Source organism: Anabrus simplex, chromosome 2 (assembly GCF_040414725.1).
Source record: "Anabrus simplex isolate iqAnaSimp1 chromosome 2, ASM4041472v1, whole genome shotgun sequence".
Classification (NCBI taxonomy): Eukaryota; Metazoa; Arthropoda; class Insecta; order Orthoptera; family Tettigoniidae; genus Anabrus; species Anabrus simplex.
Window position 1 is genome coordinate 814,343,559 of NC_090266.1, and position 18,455 is coordinate 814,362,013.

The window sequence follows — 18,455 nt, forward strand, 5'->3', positions numbered from 1 at the left end:
ACTTTTCTTACACTAAATAATTCATTACTCCAATTGAGAGTACAGCCCGTTGTGAAATGTCGCTTATTTTTACTTATTCGTACTATGTCACCTACTTTAAATTTTGGTGGTTAAGACGACTTCTCTTTCTTTATTTCTCGTAATTTGTACACATCTGCAAGTTGTTGAGGATCATTCGTGACTTCTATAAGTTTCATACCAATCGTACGATGTTTTCGATTATTATATTCGTCTAATGGTTTTGGTAGCATACGAAGCCAGTGGTAAGAACCACATGCAGAGAATTTCTGCCATATCCACTGCTTCACTGTTCGATTGAAGCATTCAACTACACTTGCCTTCAAGCTGCTCCCTGTCGAATAGTGTTCAATTTTTCTTTTTGTAATCTACTGTTGAAAAATCATATTATAAAATTATTTTCCTCTGTCAGTATGTAGATTTTTCGGAAAGCGTTTACATTTTAAATAAATACGTACCTGATTTTCTACTACTTCTTTTCCTGTTTTTGTTTTAAGAGGAACTGCCCATGCATGCTTTGAATTAACATCAATTACAGTCAACATGTATTTATATCCACTATTAACTTTTGAAAATAGTGAAATATCAACAAGATCAGCCTGGTGAAGGTCATCTTTCCCCTTGCTAATTACACTCCGTCTTTCAAAATTCTTTCGTAGAGGAGCGTGGAGTTCTTTCGCTATTTCTTCTCTGATTTTGTTCATAAAGTATGGGTAAAAGACTTCGTTTTGTGTCGTCTATTCATTTCTTAAATCGAAGTCTGTCCATAGCTAGTTGTTGCCAATTGCTCCTTCTGTCCCCACATTCAGTTTCGTAAGTTACTGATATATCCTTGGAGAATCTACCCACTTTAAATCAATTATAATCTATCAGTCTCATGTCCGTATCGCTACTTGGATTTTATTTGCAACAATCTTGTCATGTAACGGATTATGTACATTAGTAATTCACTTATTTTCCACACTCAACGTGCCTCCCACATCGACATTAAGAGTTTCTGTTGATTGCTTATTTCATCCTTCAGTTTTTTTTACTTCTTCTCGCACTGCTGGATGTTTTTCCAGGTATGCCTTATTGATAGCATCGGTCGATTGAATAGGTTTGCTGACGTTTGTTACTCGTTTATTTTGCATATTTATTGATCCATCGTCATTCAACTGAAGTAGCCTACCTTTTGCGTGCTTTCCTAAAATTGAAAGTGATACTGCATCTTGCTCCTCTTCAGGATCTGCTACACCCGATATTCTCTTGTTGTTCATGTTGAATTTATTGTCAATCAGAGGAAGGTGATCTTCCACGATATCACGTATAAGCGAGTCAACATATTCTGTGTGTGCTGAAACGTCAATCGCTTGTTTCTCTAAATTTCTCTGCATAATATTAGTGTGCGATATGCATTGTGTTAAGCGACACTTCTTCGTTTCCATTTATCGTTGGAGCCATTCCTTTCAGCCTTTTGTTCTTAAAATCAACTGAATCTTCATCTAATTCACATACGCCACGAATTTCATTTTTAAGATCTAAAATGTCACGTTGCATTTCTTCTTTATTAATACTGTCCTTGACGGTTTTTAAAACATAATTTTTATTACAAGCATCTTCCATGTTAATAGGATTGGCAACGTTCTTCAGCCATTTAGCTTTAATACTTAAGTTTCCGTCAGATATTGATGTTACATAATTTGTATTAACATTTTTTTTCCTCCACATATGATTTAGTAGCAATATTATGTCGTGATGATGGTCGCGTTACATACACGTTACTAGTTCTGTTGTTTGATGACATCATGATGTTCTTTCTCTCCCATTCGAAAATAAGTTCGTTACTGCATACACTATGGTATTTATATCTCATAAAATATATCGAATCCACTTCGATATCGACCATTTCTTATTTCGCTATCCTTATCGATAGCGAGAAAATTGAATTTCGAGTGCAACCAACAATGATAACATAAATCAGTGAACTGGTTGTAACTCATATCGGTGTTCACATGATCATCATAAACATGACAGAGGTTTCTTACATCTTGTTTAAACAAAATGATAAAATTAGCGTTGTCTCTAATAAGATGTTTGGGTATAAAGGAATAGGTTTGACATAAGTAAAAAACATCTACGATATAGTGTCGAACTCACCTATAGTAGTCTTTCATTGGCTGCTGTTTGTCGCTTGCTACATCGTCAAAAATAAAAACAGAATTTCTTAGAGCTTTTTCTGGCGGTATTACTTGCACATGATCAGAGTAAAACTCGCTTTTTATTTCTTTAAGAGATTTTAAAAGCTTCTCTAGTTCAATATATTTCTGTTGCGATAAAGACCTTGAGTAAACGTACACATTTCCAAATAGTAACCCGTTTGGTTGCAATGACAAATTTATCATAACACTGGCCTTCCCTGCATTTGACAGACCTCATATAATACCGCGTATTGTGTGCGGCAACAGTTTACTATGTTTATTTTTCCTTCTTATTGTACGTTTTGTTTCGTTCAGATTCGTCAAAGGTAAAGATAATGATTGTTTTATTGCCTTTACCATCACTCTTCTTTGATAATGATTTCAACGATCGAGTGCATAAGAGCAATACGTACAGTGTTTTCTTAGATGATGACGTTATTGTAGATTACTAAATAAACACAAACTGTTTTACCTTCTGTTTCACTTACCTAGTTCCAATGTGGTTCATACATAACACTACACCCAGTATCAAGAAGTGCTGGAACAGCAGTTGTGTTATAGAGCTCTATTAGTATGTTGCCAACTTCACACCCCCCTCATATAGCAGCACGAAGGTGACCATATTCTGTGTTCTGTTAAAGGATTATCATCTTTTCCATATGAAAATATTTCAATTTACAAAAAATACATCTAACTGCGTCTAGGTATCCCGTATAATAGAATCCAGCTTTAGCTTAGCTTACTGGGTCTATACACAATACACGCCATCTAGCAAAAATCCTTATCCAATCTACCTCAGATTTTTAATTTAATGGAAGAGTAATGTTCGCCATGATCAAGTAAAATGAGGAGAGCAGAAAATATCTCTCTTATTTATATATCTTACCTACCTTATAACAAAATCTGAACTCAAGTAGGCCTATAATTTAGTATGCAACAGTTGCACATCGTGTGAAATTTAATTTGTATATAATAACACACTTGGCAGCAAGAGCTCTCATTTGAGTATGCTGCATCGAAGATGCAACGTTATTGCAGCGCCATGTAAAAGAGTATGTAAAGGAGGACTAATAGGCAAAGTTATTAATAAAGCCGTAGATAATTTGCCAGTAGTATTGAACATACCAGGGCATGAATTCTACGGGCCTGGGACAAAGTTAGAAAAACAACTCAAGTGTGGTGATAAAGGAATAAACTTATTAGATAAGGCATGTAAAGAACACAATATAGCTTATGATACATACAAAGATCAGAAAAGAAGAATAGAAACAGATGAAATCCTAGCCTCTAAGGCTTGGTCTCATGTAAACTCTCAGGATGCACCATTGGGGGAAAGAGCAGCTGCACTAGCAGTTACAGGTATCATGAATTATTAATAATCTTGACCATGATGGTCGGATTGGATCCGTATTGACTTAGTAACAGTAAATATGTTGGAAGATAGTCCGCCTAGTCAATACTATTCATTTATTTACCTTTCACCTTAACATCTAGTACATGTTTCGAGAATATTATGCATTCTCTTCCTCAGCTAGTGGATTAAAATTCAGTATACAATAAGACCTGACTAAAATACGGGGGCCCCCATTAAAATTCAAAACAATGAGTATGACAATGTGACACTTAAAAATTTTGGATAGTACAAACATAGAATTAAAATCCCATTTTGTCAAGTACAAATTAAAAACACAATATATAGTCCTCTCCGTGTAAGGACGTACACTAAGGGTGCAACCTTACCCTTTCTCCCCTGTAATATTAAGGTATTGGTTTATAGTGACTTTTCTTGATGTTGGGTCTTTTTCAGTGTCGGTAACCATACAGTTTAGGGACCCTACTTGCCGATACGACGTCTTACTGTTACCGTTAATCTGGCACGTTGGCAACGTTCAGTCACTGTTCTAGCGTGAATTGTGTGTTGCCACCGCATTGCCTCTAAAGTCACTAGCGATACATTTGCGAGAATATTTAAAGCATATTTTCTTTTTCTGTGGGATTGTAAATCTATTTGGCTAATACCGGGTAAGTAGAATTGTGGCATGTTCGGATAATGCATTTAATAACATAGTTTGTGTGAAATGATGAGCACATCATTTTATTAATTACGTTCCTATTTCGTCCCATACTTATACGAACAGAATTCGATTGGGATGTCTAAGAAGGAAGAAAAATCTGCAAAAACTCCTCCGAAAAGGAAACCAAGGTTACGTCCTTTACAAGCTTCAGGTCAAGAAATGCTTGTACATTGCTACGAGCAATTGAAACAGGAAGACGACGAAGAAGGTATCAGTCGTAGTGATACGAAGCTAATGGCAAGAGTTTCATTATTAACTGGGGTAAGTGTTCGTTTTTATCTTGTTTCTATGATAAGTTTCTGGCATAATGACAATCAGTTGAAAAGGAGCAGTATTTCATTCTGAACCTAACCTAACCTAACCTGATCATGTAGGCGTAGGCCTAGGCCTATACCGGTACCATGTCTTGTGTCGACTTCGATACGGTTCGTAGACTTAACCTTTGTGTATTCATGTTGACTTATGGTATATGTGTATGTAATATATTTCTGTGTGTGTATTCTTACAGTGTAGTTTCGGTTTAGTCCGAAAAGTAATAGGAAATTTCAAGAAGGGAGTTGAATTTTCTACACCAGGTAAACGCCGAAAGCGTGAACATCCAGTGACCGGCATAGACAGTTTTTCTAAGGAAGCGATAGCAAGGTTTATTTATGATAAATTACATAAAGGTAAGGTGACTTCATAAGGAATCTATTGCAACATTATTTATAGAAATTGGCACGCAGGTGAGATAAGCTCCCAGAAATGTTTTGTGCATGTATTGTCATACAGCTCTTTTGAGTCCCTTGTAACTCTCTTTTTTCTTCCCACAGGAGAAGTCGTAACTGTAAGAAAGGTTTTCGACCACATGAAAGCAAATTATGACACTTATTTGTACAAGGGCTCCGAAACATCATTAAGAAGAATTTTGAAGGCCATGGGGTTTGTGTGGAGTAAAGGTGATCCCTATGCGTATGTTAGAGAAAATGAAGACATTTGTTTTAAGAGATCCTGTTTTCTGAGGGAATACATGCGTAATAAGGACAGTGAGAAACCAAAACCTGTTGTTTTCTTGGATGAGACTTGGATTTTTATGAATGGTGAATATATATGTTATATATTACATTTTACATTTAAAAAATCTTGGAATAATTTATCTTCATCAGGTGTCTTTGGTTTCAATTGTGCATTTGTCTTTCAGGGTCACCCACATACTCCTGGAATAAACCACACAAATCTGGACATGATGTTCAAGGAGTAATTCGTCGACCTGTGTCTGAGGGAGGAAGACTGGTTATTGTTCATGCTGGAACGAAGGATGGCTTTGTACCTGGTATGTTCTTAATTTATTTTACTTCATTTTATTGTAGTGAGGTGATCTCTCTTTACATAGTTATGAGGGTATTTAGGGTTTGTAGTACGGATGCAGGGGGGGGCACATAAGTCTCTGATAAGACCCCAACTTAAGTACAGTTCCTGTGTATGAGACCCTCACTGGGATTACTTGGTTTGAGAATTGGAAAAGTTCAAAAGACAGAAGCACGATTTGTTGTGGGTGATTTCTGACAAAAGAGTAGCGTTACAAAAATTTTGTCGGGTTTGGGCTGGGAAGACTTGGGTGAAAGGAGACAAGTTGCTGGACTAAGTGGTATATTCCGAGCTGTCGGTGGATAGGTGGTGTGGAATGACATTGGTAGACGAATACGTTTCAGTGGTATTTTAAAAGTAGGTAAGATCACAGTACAGTGCTAAAGTTGATGAAAAGTGGGGCAAATATTTGTTTTTTTTTAAGAAGGGAGTTAGGGATTGGAATAATTTACCAAGGGAGATGTTCAATAAATTTCCAAATTCTTTGCAATTATTGAAGAAAATACTAGGCCTATCCCTGAAACTACATCTTCTGTCCTAAGTGCAGATCAGTGGTGACTGATTGATTGAAATTGACTGGCACTAGGTCGGAAGTGGCATTATAACTTACCGCTCATTGAGCTCTGTACGTGGTTTTTGATTTTGACTTCTCCACTGTTATTAAAAAGACTTGCAGGTATTCACTTTAGGCCAATGATTAACCTTAGAGAGGTATTTCAATCAAAACTTACTCAGTGTATTTTCATATAATATTACTGGATATTTGTATCAGTAAATTACTTGTATTGTAGGCCTATTTATTATGTTTATTCTGCATTCGACAATCTCCACCTGAATCAGTGCTTGATACCTGACTGTTGAACACCTTCCAAGCTTCTTATTTCTTACTGCCTGATATAGGTTCAGTGTTCGCAGCAATTACATTTGTTCTAAGGTATTGAAATGGGTGTTTATACTTATATCTTTTATGCAAGTGATCGTGGACTTCTAATCCAGATATAGGCCTACTAATGGAGATACATTCATGAGAGATGTTACGATAAAGTAGTGTAAGTAGTAATTAATTGACTTCATCATCAGGTGACTTTGCTACACAGTAGTTGGTTTTACTTAAAATCAGACAGCTTTTTGTATCATTCAACAGATCTCACATTTTTTATTAATAGGCCTATACTTTTTTTAGAACAAATAACTTCATACTAAAACTTAAAATTCTTACAGGTGCTGATTTGATATTTGCTACAAACTTGAAGAGAAATCAGGATTACCATGGTGCTATGAACAGCGAGAAATTTCAGATGTGGGTGAAGACGCAATTAATCGTAGGATTAAGAAATATAGGACCCTGTGTTATTGTAATGGATAATGCACCATATCACTGTAAGCTTGTTGAGCATCAACCAACAACGAAATGGAGGAAGGATCAATTAGTGGTAATTATACTTAATTGAATATTTCCTTCTACTGAATGATGTTTAATGATGTTACTGAAATTAATTTTTATTTTTCCTTTAATTTACAGTCATGGTTAAGGCAGAATGGAGTTTCTCCACCAGAAAATGCCACAAAAGATGAGCTGCAAAGGTTGTGTAATATGAATCGAAGTCACTTAAAGAGGTACAGAAGCACGTAAACATAAGTTTAGATAATGTTGTTTACACTCGTGTATTTGACTTTCATGTATGCATAACAATATTTCTCTGTTTCTTTAAAACCAGGTACATTGTTGACGAGATGCTGCACAGTGAAGGCCATACTGTCTTACGACTTCCTCCATACCACTCATTTTTCAATGCCATCGAATTTGTATGGTCTGTGGCAAAACAGTATTATAACAAAACAGTGGCTTCAAGACCTGGTCACGGATTGGACAGAGCTACAGCTGTGTGGAAAGAATCTCTTGATCAGGTAGGCCAAGTGGAAATGTTATTTATTGGATATATGCAAGTGGAGTTTATAATATACTTGTCAGGTTGTGATACTTCAATATATCCTATAGGCGACAGCAGAGATGTGGAGAAATGAAGTAAAACACACTGAGAAGAAGATTGTCGAGTTCTACAATAATGAGGTGAGAGGTCTTCCTGAAGTGGAGGAACTAGTCATTCATCATGGAAGCAGTGAATCGGAGGAGGAAGATGAAGAAGATGAAGAAGAAGAAGAAGAAAGAAGAGAAGCCGAGGAGTTAGCTGTACCATTGTAAGAGCCATTCCATGAGATTAAGAATGTTATAACTTTGCTGGGAAATAATACATTTCTGATTGCCCCGTCCTTTCTGATATAACGAAGTTACATTTCAAAATTGTGGGAATTGTGTATCTACAAGTTACAGGGCGGTATAGATGTGCAGGTGGGGATCAGTGTCCAATCGGAGTGGAATTATCTAGAACTGCTGTGGCGCAATGTGATGAGGAGCGGGCAAGGGGGGGAGAGAGAGAGGGAGACAGCACTCTGTCACCAATACACGATGTAAACATTGTACGCCTGTTAAAATACTGACATAACTTAAATTTTATACACTATCTAATGGTTTTCCACAGTTCTCTGAAAGTCACAACTCACGTATACTGTATATATATAGAGAGAATTACATATAAAAATACCTGTGTACACAATAAGTAGCCCACATATTAAATATAAATCAATTTGCTTTATGTCGCACCAACACAGATAGGTCTTATGGCGACAAAGAGGATAGAAGAGATAGGAAAGGGCTAGAAGTGGGAAGGAAGCGGCCGTGGTCTTAATTAAGGTACAGCACAAGCATGTGTCTGGTGTGAAAATGGGAAACCACCGAAAACCATTTTAACGGCTGCCGACGGTAGGATTTGAACCCACCATTCCCCGAATGCAAGCTCATAGCTACGCGACCCTAAACGCACGGCCAGCTAACTCGGTCATCTTTGAAAATGTCTTTTTCTATCAGCAGAGGCTTTTTTAAAATCGTCATATTTTGTATAGGCTACAGGAGATGTACAGTAGCCCACTGGTTTTCTGATTAAACATCATTTATTTAATCTATTGCATCAGTCTACTTACATACTCACTGTCCACGTACATCGGTAACCTCGTGATTCGATTATTGAAGTATTGTGCAATGATGCGACATACAAACTAAGAGAATACCGAGTGGTTCTTCCAAATATAAAACAGACAATTTCGAGTGGTCATGAGCATGACTCATAGTCATAGGGTAGGCTAAATAATAATGTTATTGGCTTTATGTCCCACTATCAACTTTTAGGTTTTTTTTGAGACGTCGAGGTGCTGGAATTTAGTCCTGCAGGAGCTCTTTTATGTGTCAGTAAATCTACTGACATGAGGCTGAGCACCTTCAAATACCACCGCACTGAGCTCGGCCCTGCCAAGTTGGGTTCAGAAGGCCAGCGCCTCGACCGTTTGAGCCACTCAGCCAGGTGTGGAGGCTAGAGAGCTGAGTTTAAGTAATTGTCGAACGTCAACTACTTATAAAGATACTGATTGATTAAACTAATACAGTAATTAGAATAACCTAATTGACTACCTACTTACAACCTAGGTACTTTGGAATTGTGTTCTATCTTTTTAACACTGCAAATAAATCCATGTATTGTTTAAAACTCCCTGTAAGAAGAGGACAGTGGATGCGAATAGGTATTATTTTCAAATGAGCTGAGCTCGAGAGTCCATTATAGCATACGATTTTTTCAGTGTACCATGACTCTGTATGTATTGCTTCAGAGGAAGTTCGGCTCCCCGCCAATGTCCAGTGTACCGATAATGAACCATGTGTGTGTTGTGTCTCACTGATCCATGACTGCGTACGATTCTTTCAGTGTGCCATGATTCACTGTGGCTCACTGCAGCGAAAGCTCGACTCCCCGCCAGTGTCCAGTGTGCCTATAAGGAGCCGTGTGTGTCGTGTGGCTCACTGAGCCGTGATTGTGCATGATTTGTGTGCCATGAGCTTGCCGTTCCTGTGAATCGATTCACTCGGACACTGAATGAATCGATACACTGCTTCGAATCAAGCACTCAGTAGCCTACACTAGTAGAGGTACATAGTACATTACCATTAAGATAGATAGCATTGCAAAGTAATTTGTCTTTACCATAATAACAATAATAATAATAATAATAATAATAATAATAATAATAATCGTATGGCCTCAGCTACCATGTGCAGACATTTCAAGTTGACGCCATCTGGCTGTCTGCTCGTCAATTTTGACGTTCCGTTATACTCTAGGCCCACTAGATGGCAGACCGAGTAAACCGAAACTCTCTTGGGCGTCTGTGGCTGAGATTTAATGAATTTTGTCGGGTAAACACCAAATGCGTCACCAGAGATCTTTTACATGCCGACATCGTACGACATGAAGTGTCGAATGGACTTTTTTCTGCCCTTCAAAAATCCGACTACCTCTGCCGGGTTTGAACCCGCTATATTGGGATTCGGAGGCCGTCACTCTACCACTGATCCACAGAGGCAGCTGTCTTTACCATGAAATACATCGTCGTCGTACATGACTGAATTACTATCAATATATCTTAGAGAAACTGTAATGTACATGAAACCGAAATTGAGTTAATTTCCACGATACATTCTTCCTATATAAAGGAGACCATGTAGCTTATCCACCTTCATTTCAGCCACATAAATATTCAGCAAAAATTGCAAAATCACATTAAAGGACAAATACAATTTTTTAAGTAGAAATAGTCTGGAACATAGATTAGTGAGGTTGGACATCCTGCGCGTCATCATTCAGGAGTCGCTGTTGAACATACTGTACTTGTCAAAACTAGTAAGTTTCTATTTTACACAATAATAGTGAAATGTTGATGAAGACGACATACACCCAGCCCCCGTGCCAGAGAAATTAACCAACGGTGGTTCAAATTCCCCACCCTGTCGAGAATCAAACCCACACCCTGTGACCAAAGGCCAGCACGCTAACCATTTAGCCATGGGGCCAGACAATAATAGTGAAAAAGCATGTTCACTGCAGCTATTGTTGACAGGATATTTCTTCTCTTTAAAGAACAATGAGTACCACGAATTAATATCCTGTTTTGTTGATTCCTGTAAACTTTGTATGTACGGTTTTGGTTCGCCAGTTCCTAGCGTATCTACTGAATGAAAACTTTGTAGACCAATGGATTCAGTTTTATGTTTATTGCCTTCAGTCGTCACGACAGTTTTTTCAATGACAACAGTCGCTCAATTACAAATCCTGTCAAACCTAACCTAACCCTGCGACAATCAGTGGTTTTCGATGGATCACTACCTAACCGGTCATTATAATTTGTTTTCGGTGGATCACAACCAAACCTGTCCCTATCAGTGGTTTTCGGAAGAATACAGTCGTTTTGTCACAAGTCAATACAGACTCTTGAATCAATGTGTGAAAATGGGAAAGTGTAGAAAACCCTCTTCAGGAATGCCAATCTCTAAGTCCATAGTCTTTTCAGCGTTGTCACACAGCTGAAATTCACTTTAGAAGTAATTGTAAAAAGTCGTATATAGGCTCTACAGATACATAGTACATTACCAATTCCATCTCGATTGCTATGATACGCACACTGCATAGCGGTTTTGCTCTATAGATAAATCATATTATAGTGAAAAAAAATTTGTTTAAAAAAAAAAATCTGTCTGGCATGAAGGTCCAGAAGGAAAATACTTTCATTGAATTCTTATTTATGTGCTCACCACCCTAGTAGGTTTAAATAAACCTTATAAATACGTTGTAAGACCCATTCTCGAATATGGATCTGCATGTTGGTTTAATAAATTCCCTAGAGAAAGTTCAAAGAAGAGCGATGCGTTTCGTAACTGGGAATAGAAGGAATACCATTAATTGGGAAAGTCTTGAATCTAGAAGAACTAGAGCTCGCCTGTGTGGTCTTTATAAGAGCTATACGGGAAGGGCTGCTTGGAGTTGTATTAGGAATAGGTTATAACCTCCCTCATTGTATCACTATTTGCAGCGATAGCCAGGAAGCGTTAAAAGCACTATGTGCAGTTAAAACAACATCAAAAATGGTATGGGAATGCCAAAGGATGTTAGATCAGCTGTGTGAATTTAGCTCAGTTACCCTATTACGGGTCCCTGGGCACACAGGTATCAGTGGAAATGAAGAAGCTGACAAACTAGCGAAACAAGCCTCAAAAGGTCCTTTTATAGGACCAGAGCCCTTCCTGGGAGTGTCACTCCGAAGCGTGAAACTGGTAATATCCCAGTGGACAAACCAGTCTCACTTAAGACATTTGGAAGAGGTTAACTATAGCAAGGCAGGCACGTGAACTTATCAAAGGGCCTAGCCAAAGTTATAAAAAGGTCCTGATAAATTTGAATAGGACCAGAATGCGAATGGTAGTTGGACTGTTGACAGGCCACAATACCTTACAGAGACACCTACACATCATGAAAATCAGTCAGGATCCGATGTGTAGAAGATGCGGTAGGGAGGAGGAGACCTCCGCGCATGTGTTATGTCAGTGTGAGGCTCTTGCAAGCACTAGACATCGATACCTTGGCTCACATTTCGTGAGCCTGGAAGACATCAGGAATGCCAACATCCGGGCACTGGTATCCTTTATAGGAGCACTAGGTCTGGACTAGGCAAACCCGTTTAAGGGACACAAAGGGTCTTCACAGACCTACGTGTGGAGCCCTGCGAAGGCAGGGTTCACCCATTCTTTATCTATCTATCTATCTAACCTCCCTCATACTTATCGAGAAATTATCATAAGCATAAAATTAGGGCCAGAAACCAGCATACGGATGTATTGGAAATAATTAAATTGTGTATGAAACTGTACATGATGCTGGATTTAGAATGACTAGTAGTATTTCTTGTAATATTTTTTTCCATGGAATTCCTTTTTGTACTTGAGTTGTTGTAGTTGTTGGGTAGTATGATTTAACTTTATTATCACTTGTAGTGTTAAGCTAGTAGTAAGTTCAATCTATAGTATTGTAATTTGTGGTGTTAAGTACTGGAAATACTTAAGTTGTGTGTGAATATGTATATAATGACACTGGATTTAGAAAGTTTAATTAGTAGTATTTCTTGCTTGTTGTAATGTTGTTGTTGTTGTTGTTGTAGGGTAATTACGGTTTAACTTCACTTTATTATCACTTATAATGTTAAGCTAGTAGTAAGGTCAACCTATAATATTGTAAGCCAAATTGTTAAGCACTGTAAATACTTAAGTTGTGTGTGAATTTGTATATGATGTTGCTCGATTTAGAATATTAAACTAGCAGTAATTCTTGTTATATTTTCCTTCCATATATCTGCTTCTTGTACTCTTGTTGTTTGTTTGTTTGTTTGTTTCTTTGTTGTAGTTGGGTAATTATGTTAACTTTATTATCACATTACTGTAAGTGACCGTTGCCACCGGGGTATTTCCCATTTGCAATTTATTAATAATAATAATAATAATAATAATGAGTGACAGAGGTTTAACGTAATTTGGAAGGAATGTTTTGCGTATGATAAATGAGTACCAGTTAACTATTGGGGGCAAAGGCGGTCATGCGTTGAGCTAACCACTCCACCCCACCCCACCAAGTGCCAACGTCATGGATAGTGGAAGCCTTCACCTTCCCCCTTTCCAATGGCTTTCATGGTTTGTACGGAGATGACTTTGCTTTTTGCTTTTTAAATATTAGTATTCATGTTTATTATGTTTGTTTATTCATACCCCTGCTTTATAATTCAGTGACCATGGAATGGCTCTAAATGTTGTAAATTATATTTATATTTACTTGTATTTATTTCCTTTTTCCTTATTGCACACGTTTGTTGTTGTTATTGTTATTACTACTACATATCGCTTAACATGTAAATAAACTAATATTTAATGCAGTAAATAATGCTTATCTCTTCGGATTCATTTCTTCGTTGCGTATTCGTTTTGCTATGACAACATGACTTCTTTATGATATAAATAAATATAAAATAAAAGTATTTCTTCCCAAACATATTTGTTATACGTGCACCAATCAGAGAACCAACTAGGGAAGTACCTCTTACTAAGGTGCATAATGTTTTTGCATACATGTATAATTGAAGAATTGAAGATCCATATACAGGTAAGTGGGTCGCCCATGTGGTAGGCCTATTACGCGTCATAGGAAACTGAGTGAACTGGCTGTGCAGTTTGATCACATTGCTGTTAGCTTGGTTTCAGGAGATGGTGATGTATTCGAACCCCACAGTTGGCAGGTCTGAAGTTTTTTTTTGCCCGTCATTTTCATTTCAGGCTAGTGCTGTGTCTGTACGCTTATTTACATCTTAAATCCTAGCCCTCTTTCCTATCCAATTCTTGCATCACAACCTGTCTTCATGTGATTTAAGCCAATATATATGTAAAAATCTGGTAATGTTGTAAGCTTGAGATACACCAACTTGTAAGCTGAAAATATGTTTAAAATGCCAAATGCCGAAAACCGTAAAAGTTCTTAGTGGGATGTAAAGCTGTTAGCATTATTATTAAAAGGAAGGACATATGTCTTATGTGGTAAGTCCTTGAACTTGCAGAAACCGCAATGAATTATTCAATCTATATTCCCTCCCCCCTTTCTTTAAGAATGCAGTTATAGTAATGCATACATCAGAATCAGAATAAAGGCAGGAAATGTTTAACATTATTTTAAGCGAGTGAAGGAGAGAATGTATGACTAGCTCATGTTGGCGGATTCGAGTTCGGCGGTATTTGAAAGTGCTCAAATACTCCAGCCTCATGTCTAGATCTACTGGTACATAAAGAACTCTTGCGGGACGAAATACTGGCACCTCGGTGTATGTGAAAACGATAGAAGTAGATAGTAGAACTAATATTCAATTGTGCAGTGAGCTTGAAGCTGACCTAATTTCCGTTCACGTAGCTTGGCACATTAGTATTCCTATATGTTTCCTGATAACCGTGAAGATATACCAGCCTGCAGGCTGAAAATATGCCCAATCTCTCTCCTTAGGCTACGGGTTACCGGTATTGAAGAGAGAAGGAAATGTTCGCGCAAAAGAAAGGGAATTCATTGGACTTTCGAAAATCACACTGCAAAGACTTACCGGTATTAAACAAATTGCATCGTTTAACACGCCCCTATTTTCAAGAATATGGTTATAGTACGCCTACTGCATATCAAAATAAAGACAGATATATGTAACATTAATTTGAGTGAGAAAGGGTGTTTATTTCCTAAATTTCTCATTGAGCGTGGAAACCGACTTAATTATGAATATCTTGATTTATTTCATCTTAACTTTTATCATTTACTAGGGTAGGGAAACATTTATTATCGGTGTTTACATTGAGGTTAGTTTGTTTGGTTATGTCTGGTGATTTTAATATGTAACCAGGCAGGTTGGCAGCAGTGATCAGCCATTACAAAATAGAGAAAAGAAGAGCATCGGGCGGCGATATTTACTTTCTGGGGTATTTCGTTACTTGGCTATTACTATAGTCTAATTAATGTCTAATTACATACTGTATTCAAATATGGTACTGTATTTAATTAGACATTAATTAGACCATATTGTGTTTTTAATTTGTACTTGACAAAATGGGATTTTAATTCTATGTTTGTACTATCCAAAATTTTTAAGTGTCACATTGTCATACTCATTGTTTTGAATTTTAATGGGGGCCCCCATATTTTAGTCAGGTCTTATTGTATACTGAATTTTAATCCACTAGCTGAGGAAGAGAATGCATAATATTCTCGAAACATGTACTAGATGTTAAGGTGAAAGGTAAATAAATGAATAGTATTGACTAGGCGGACTATCTTCCAACATATTTACAGGTATCATGAAAGCGAAAACTAAAGTAGGTGGTGGTAGACAAAGAAAATGAAAACATCAAAGAGAATGTTTAAAACCAAAAAAAGACAGTATGCCGTAAGAAAAAAAAGAAAGGTCTTTTCTTCCACTCCTTCAGATATTTGCAGCCTTGTCGGGCTTGGGCGGTCTAGCAACTGGAGCTCCAGGCATAGCATCTGCTGTAAATAAGGCGAAGGCCACACATTACAAGATATTAGAATCATTCCGTATTGACGGTTTTCACTTTACAATGGCGAAAAATGAGAGTATCCTCCTATTCAATACATCATATATTCCGTCATTAGACGGAGCAAACAAATTCAGACATGTTTCGGCTCACTTGAGCCATCTTCAGTTAAAAAAATTAGGGGGGTTGGAATAATTTGCATAACATAAGTTGAAAAAATGCTAAAAACATAATGAAAGAGCAAATGAAAAAACAAACAAAAGAGAGCCTAGACGGAAACAAAATTAGCACATATTGATGTAAATATTGTATATTTGTGCTAATTTTGTTTCCGTCTAGGCTCTCTTTTGTTTGTTTTTTCATTTGCTCTTTCATTATGTTTGTTAGCATTTTTTCAACTTATATTATGTAAATTATTCCAACCCCCCTAATTTTTTAACTGAAGATGGCTCAAGCGAGCCGAAACATGTCTGAATTTGTTTGCTCCGTCTAATGACGGAATATATGATGTATTGAATAGGAGGATACTCTCATTTTTCGCCATTGTAAAGTGAAGGCCACACAGGAAGATTTAAAAGAAATGAAGCGACACAATCGAATGCTAAGAGCAATGCGTGGGAAAGGGCTTTCTACTCAAAACAAAGCAGAGGACATTTACTTAAATCCTCCTGCATAAAAAAGATAATGGAAGATTTGCCAAATAGAGCTTTAACTAACATAGATCTATATCGTTAGGCATTTCGTCTGAAAATTCCTTACTTCAGAGGTCTGATTATGCGAGATACGTTACCGAAAATTTCTCATAAAAATGAGAGTTGTATTTTGAATTTAGATCCCATAAGTAAATCTGGTTTGCACTGGGTTGCATTTAGTAAACGAGGTGCATGTGTTTCCTACTTCGATAGTTTTGGTAATTTACGTCCCACTAAAAAGGTATTAGAATATTTTAAAAATGGTTACATTTGGTGTAATTTTCATTCTTACCAAACTTTTCATTCATCAATCTGTGGACATCTGTGTTTACTATTTTTATACTGTATAAATAAAGCATGCACTTAAGATATGGTTTCAGTGTTCACGATGCCTTATGAAAGATGGATCACACTCGAGGGTAAAGGCTCGAAGATTGATGTAGTATTTGAAGCCACAATTCACTTAAATTGAGCTTCTTTCTATGAAATAGGACATACTGCACTATTTACATCTAATAGTATTGACAATGTCATTAATAAGAATAATAAATTTGCTATATATTTAAACAATAACTAAATTGTTTTGAGTGTAGCAGAAGGTATTTATGAATTCATTCTCGTTGCAAAAATAGAAAGTTCGCTAACTATAAAAAATGTGAAACTATTTCTACAAGAGTATACCCCAAAAATTTGTTTAATTGTCTCACTATTAACAACAAACCTACTATGCATTCTCCGTTTGACATTGATTCTAATGTACCTAACAGTGTTGGTACTAGCTTAGGTTATCTGTTAAATGTATATGAGAAATATGTTAACCAAGAATCTCAGCTGGATGAAACAGGTAACGTGAGCATTAATAACACAAATAACCAGACAGGTATTAAAATGAAGGGAGACAAAACAACTGTAATCACATTACCTGAAGGTAGTTACACTTTTTCAGAAATAGGAGCTCTAGTTCAAGAAGCAATAATTAACAACTTCCCTATTCTCGAAGAGGTGAATGATCCTCTAGAGGGAGATACTAAACTTTTATCTTATCTATTACTTATCAAAAGACCTATCTTCGCTGTAAAATGTCTTCAAACCTAGACATAGACTTTGATGTTTCCGACTCAATTGCAGATTTGTTAGGATTTTCACGTAAAAATATGAAGCTAATAAACTGCATATTTCAGGGCAGGTTATTAAATAACATAAATTCGATTCGCATATGTTGTAATCTCATATTAGGTTCACGTTCCTATCTCAACGGTAAACAAACGCATTCATTATACAATTTTAAACCATTTGTTACAGCAGGCTATCCTATTGTAGTTCAACCGACAACCATAAGCTTCATACCGGTAAACACTAGTGTTATTCAACATATATCTAATAATAATAATAATAATGTTATTTGTTTTACATCCCACTAACTACTTTTTAAGGTCTTCGGAGACGCCGAGGTGCCGGAATTTAGCCCCGCAGGAGTTCTTTTACGTGCCAGGAAATCTACCGACACGGGGCTGTCGTATTTGAGCACCATCAAATACCACCGGACTGAGCCAGGATCGAACCTGCCAAGTTGGGGTTAGAAGGCCAGCGCCTTAACCGTCTGAGCCACTCAGCCCAGCCAACATATATCTTTGTTTTTTTTTTTTTTTTTTTTTTGCTAGGGGCTTTACGTCGCACCGACACAGATGGGTCTTATGGCGACGATGGGATAGGAAAGGCCTAGGAGTTGGAAGGAAGCGGCCGTGGCTTTAATTAAGGTACAGCCCCAGCATTTGCCTGGTGTGAAAATGGGAAACCACGGAAAACCATCTTCAGGGCTGCCGATAGTGGGATTCGAACCTACTATCTCCCGGATGCAAGCTCACAGCCGCGTGCCTCTACGCGCACGGCCAACTCGCCCGGTAAAACATATATCTATCGTACTCAAAGATCAGTTTGAAAACACAATCGACTATCAAAGTGAGGATGTAACAGTAGAGTTAATTATTCATCCAGTGAAAATACAATAATTGTATATAACATAAAGCGTACATTTATGTACTATCATTCGAATAAGGAACAGTTGAGCAATAACATCATGGTACTAATTTATGACAACAGGTCAATAAAGTGAGGATTAAAAGAGAAAGCAGACAGA

General features: G+C 37.1%; 2 protein-coding genes across 2 annotated transcripts in view; one reads left to right on the forward strand and one right to left on the reverse strand.

The window, feature by feature from the left end:
- The window catches only part of LOC136863696 (dolichyl-phosphate beta-glucosyltransferase), a 253,703-nt gene that overhangs the window by 35,670 nt on the left and 199,578 nt on the right, over positions 1–18,455 (reverse strand). The window lies entirely within an intron of this gene.
- Positions 7,184–8,483, forward strand: LOC137498556 (uncharacterized). The gene is made up of 3 exons (XM_068226291.1): positions 7,184–7,237; positions 7,339–7,528; positions 7,620–8,483. The coding sequence occupies exons 1-3, from the start codon at positions 7,215–7,217 to the stop codon at positions 7,821–7,823; spliced, it is 417 nt and encodes a 138-aa protein (XP_068082392.1). The 5' UTR covers positions 7,184–7,214; the 3' UTR covers positions 7,824–8,483.

What these genes read in the sequence shown, in the direction of transcription:
- LOC137498556 (XM_068226291.1), top strand. Translation starts at nt 7,215, where the DNA reads ATGAATCGAAGTCACTTAAAGAG. An exon ending in AATCGAAGTCACTTAAAGAG is followed by an intron (nt 7,238 to 7,338) that starts GTACAGAAGCAC and finishes CTTTAAAACCAG; the next exon opens with GTACATTGTTGACGAGATGC. An exon ending in GGAAAGAATCTCTTGATCAG is followed by an intron (nt 7,529 to 7,619) that starts GTAGGCCAAGTG and finishes TATATCCTATAG; the next exon opens with GCGACAGCAGAGATGTGGAG.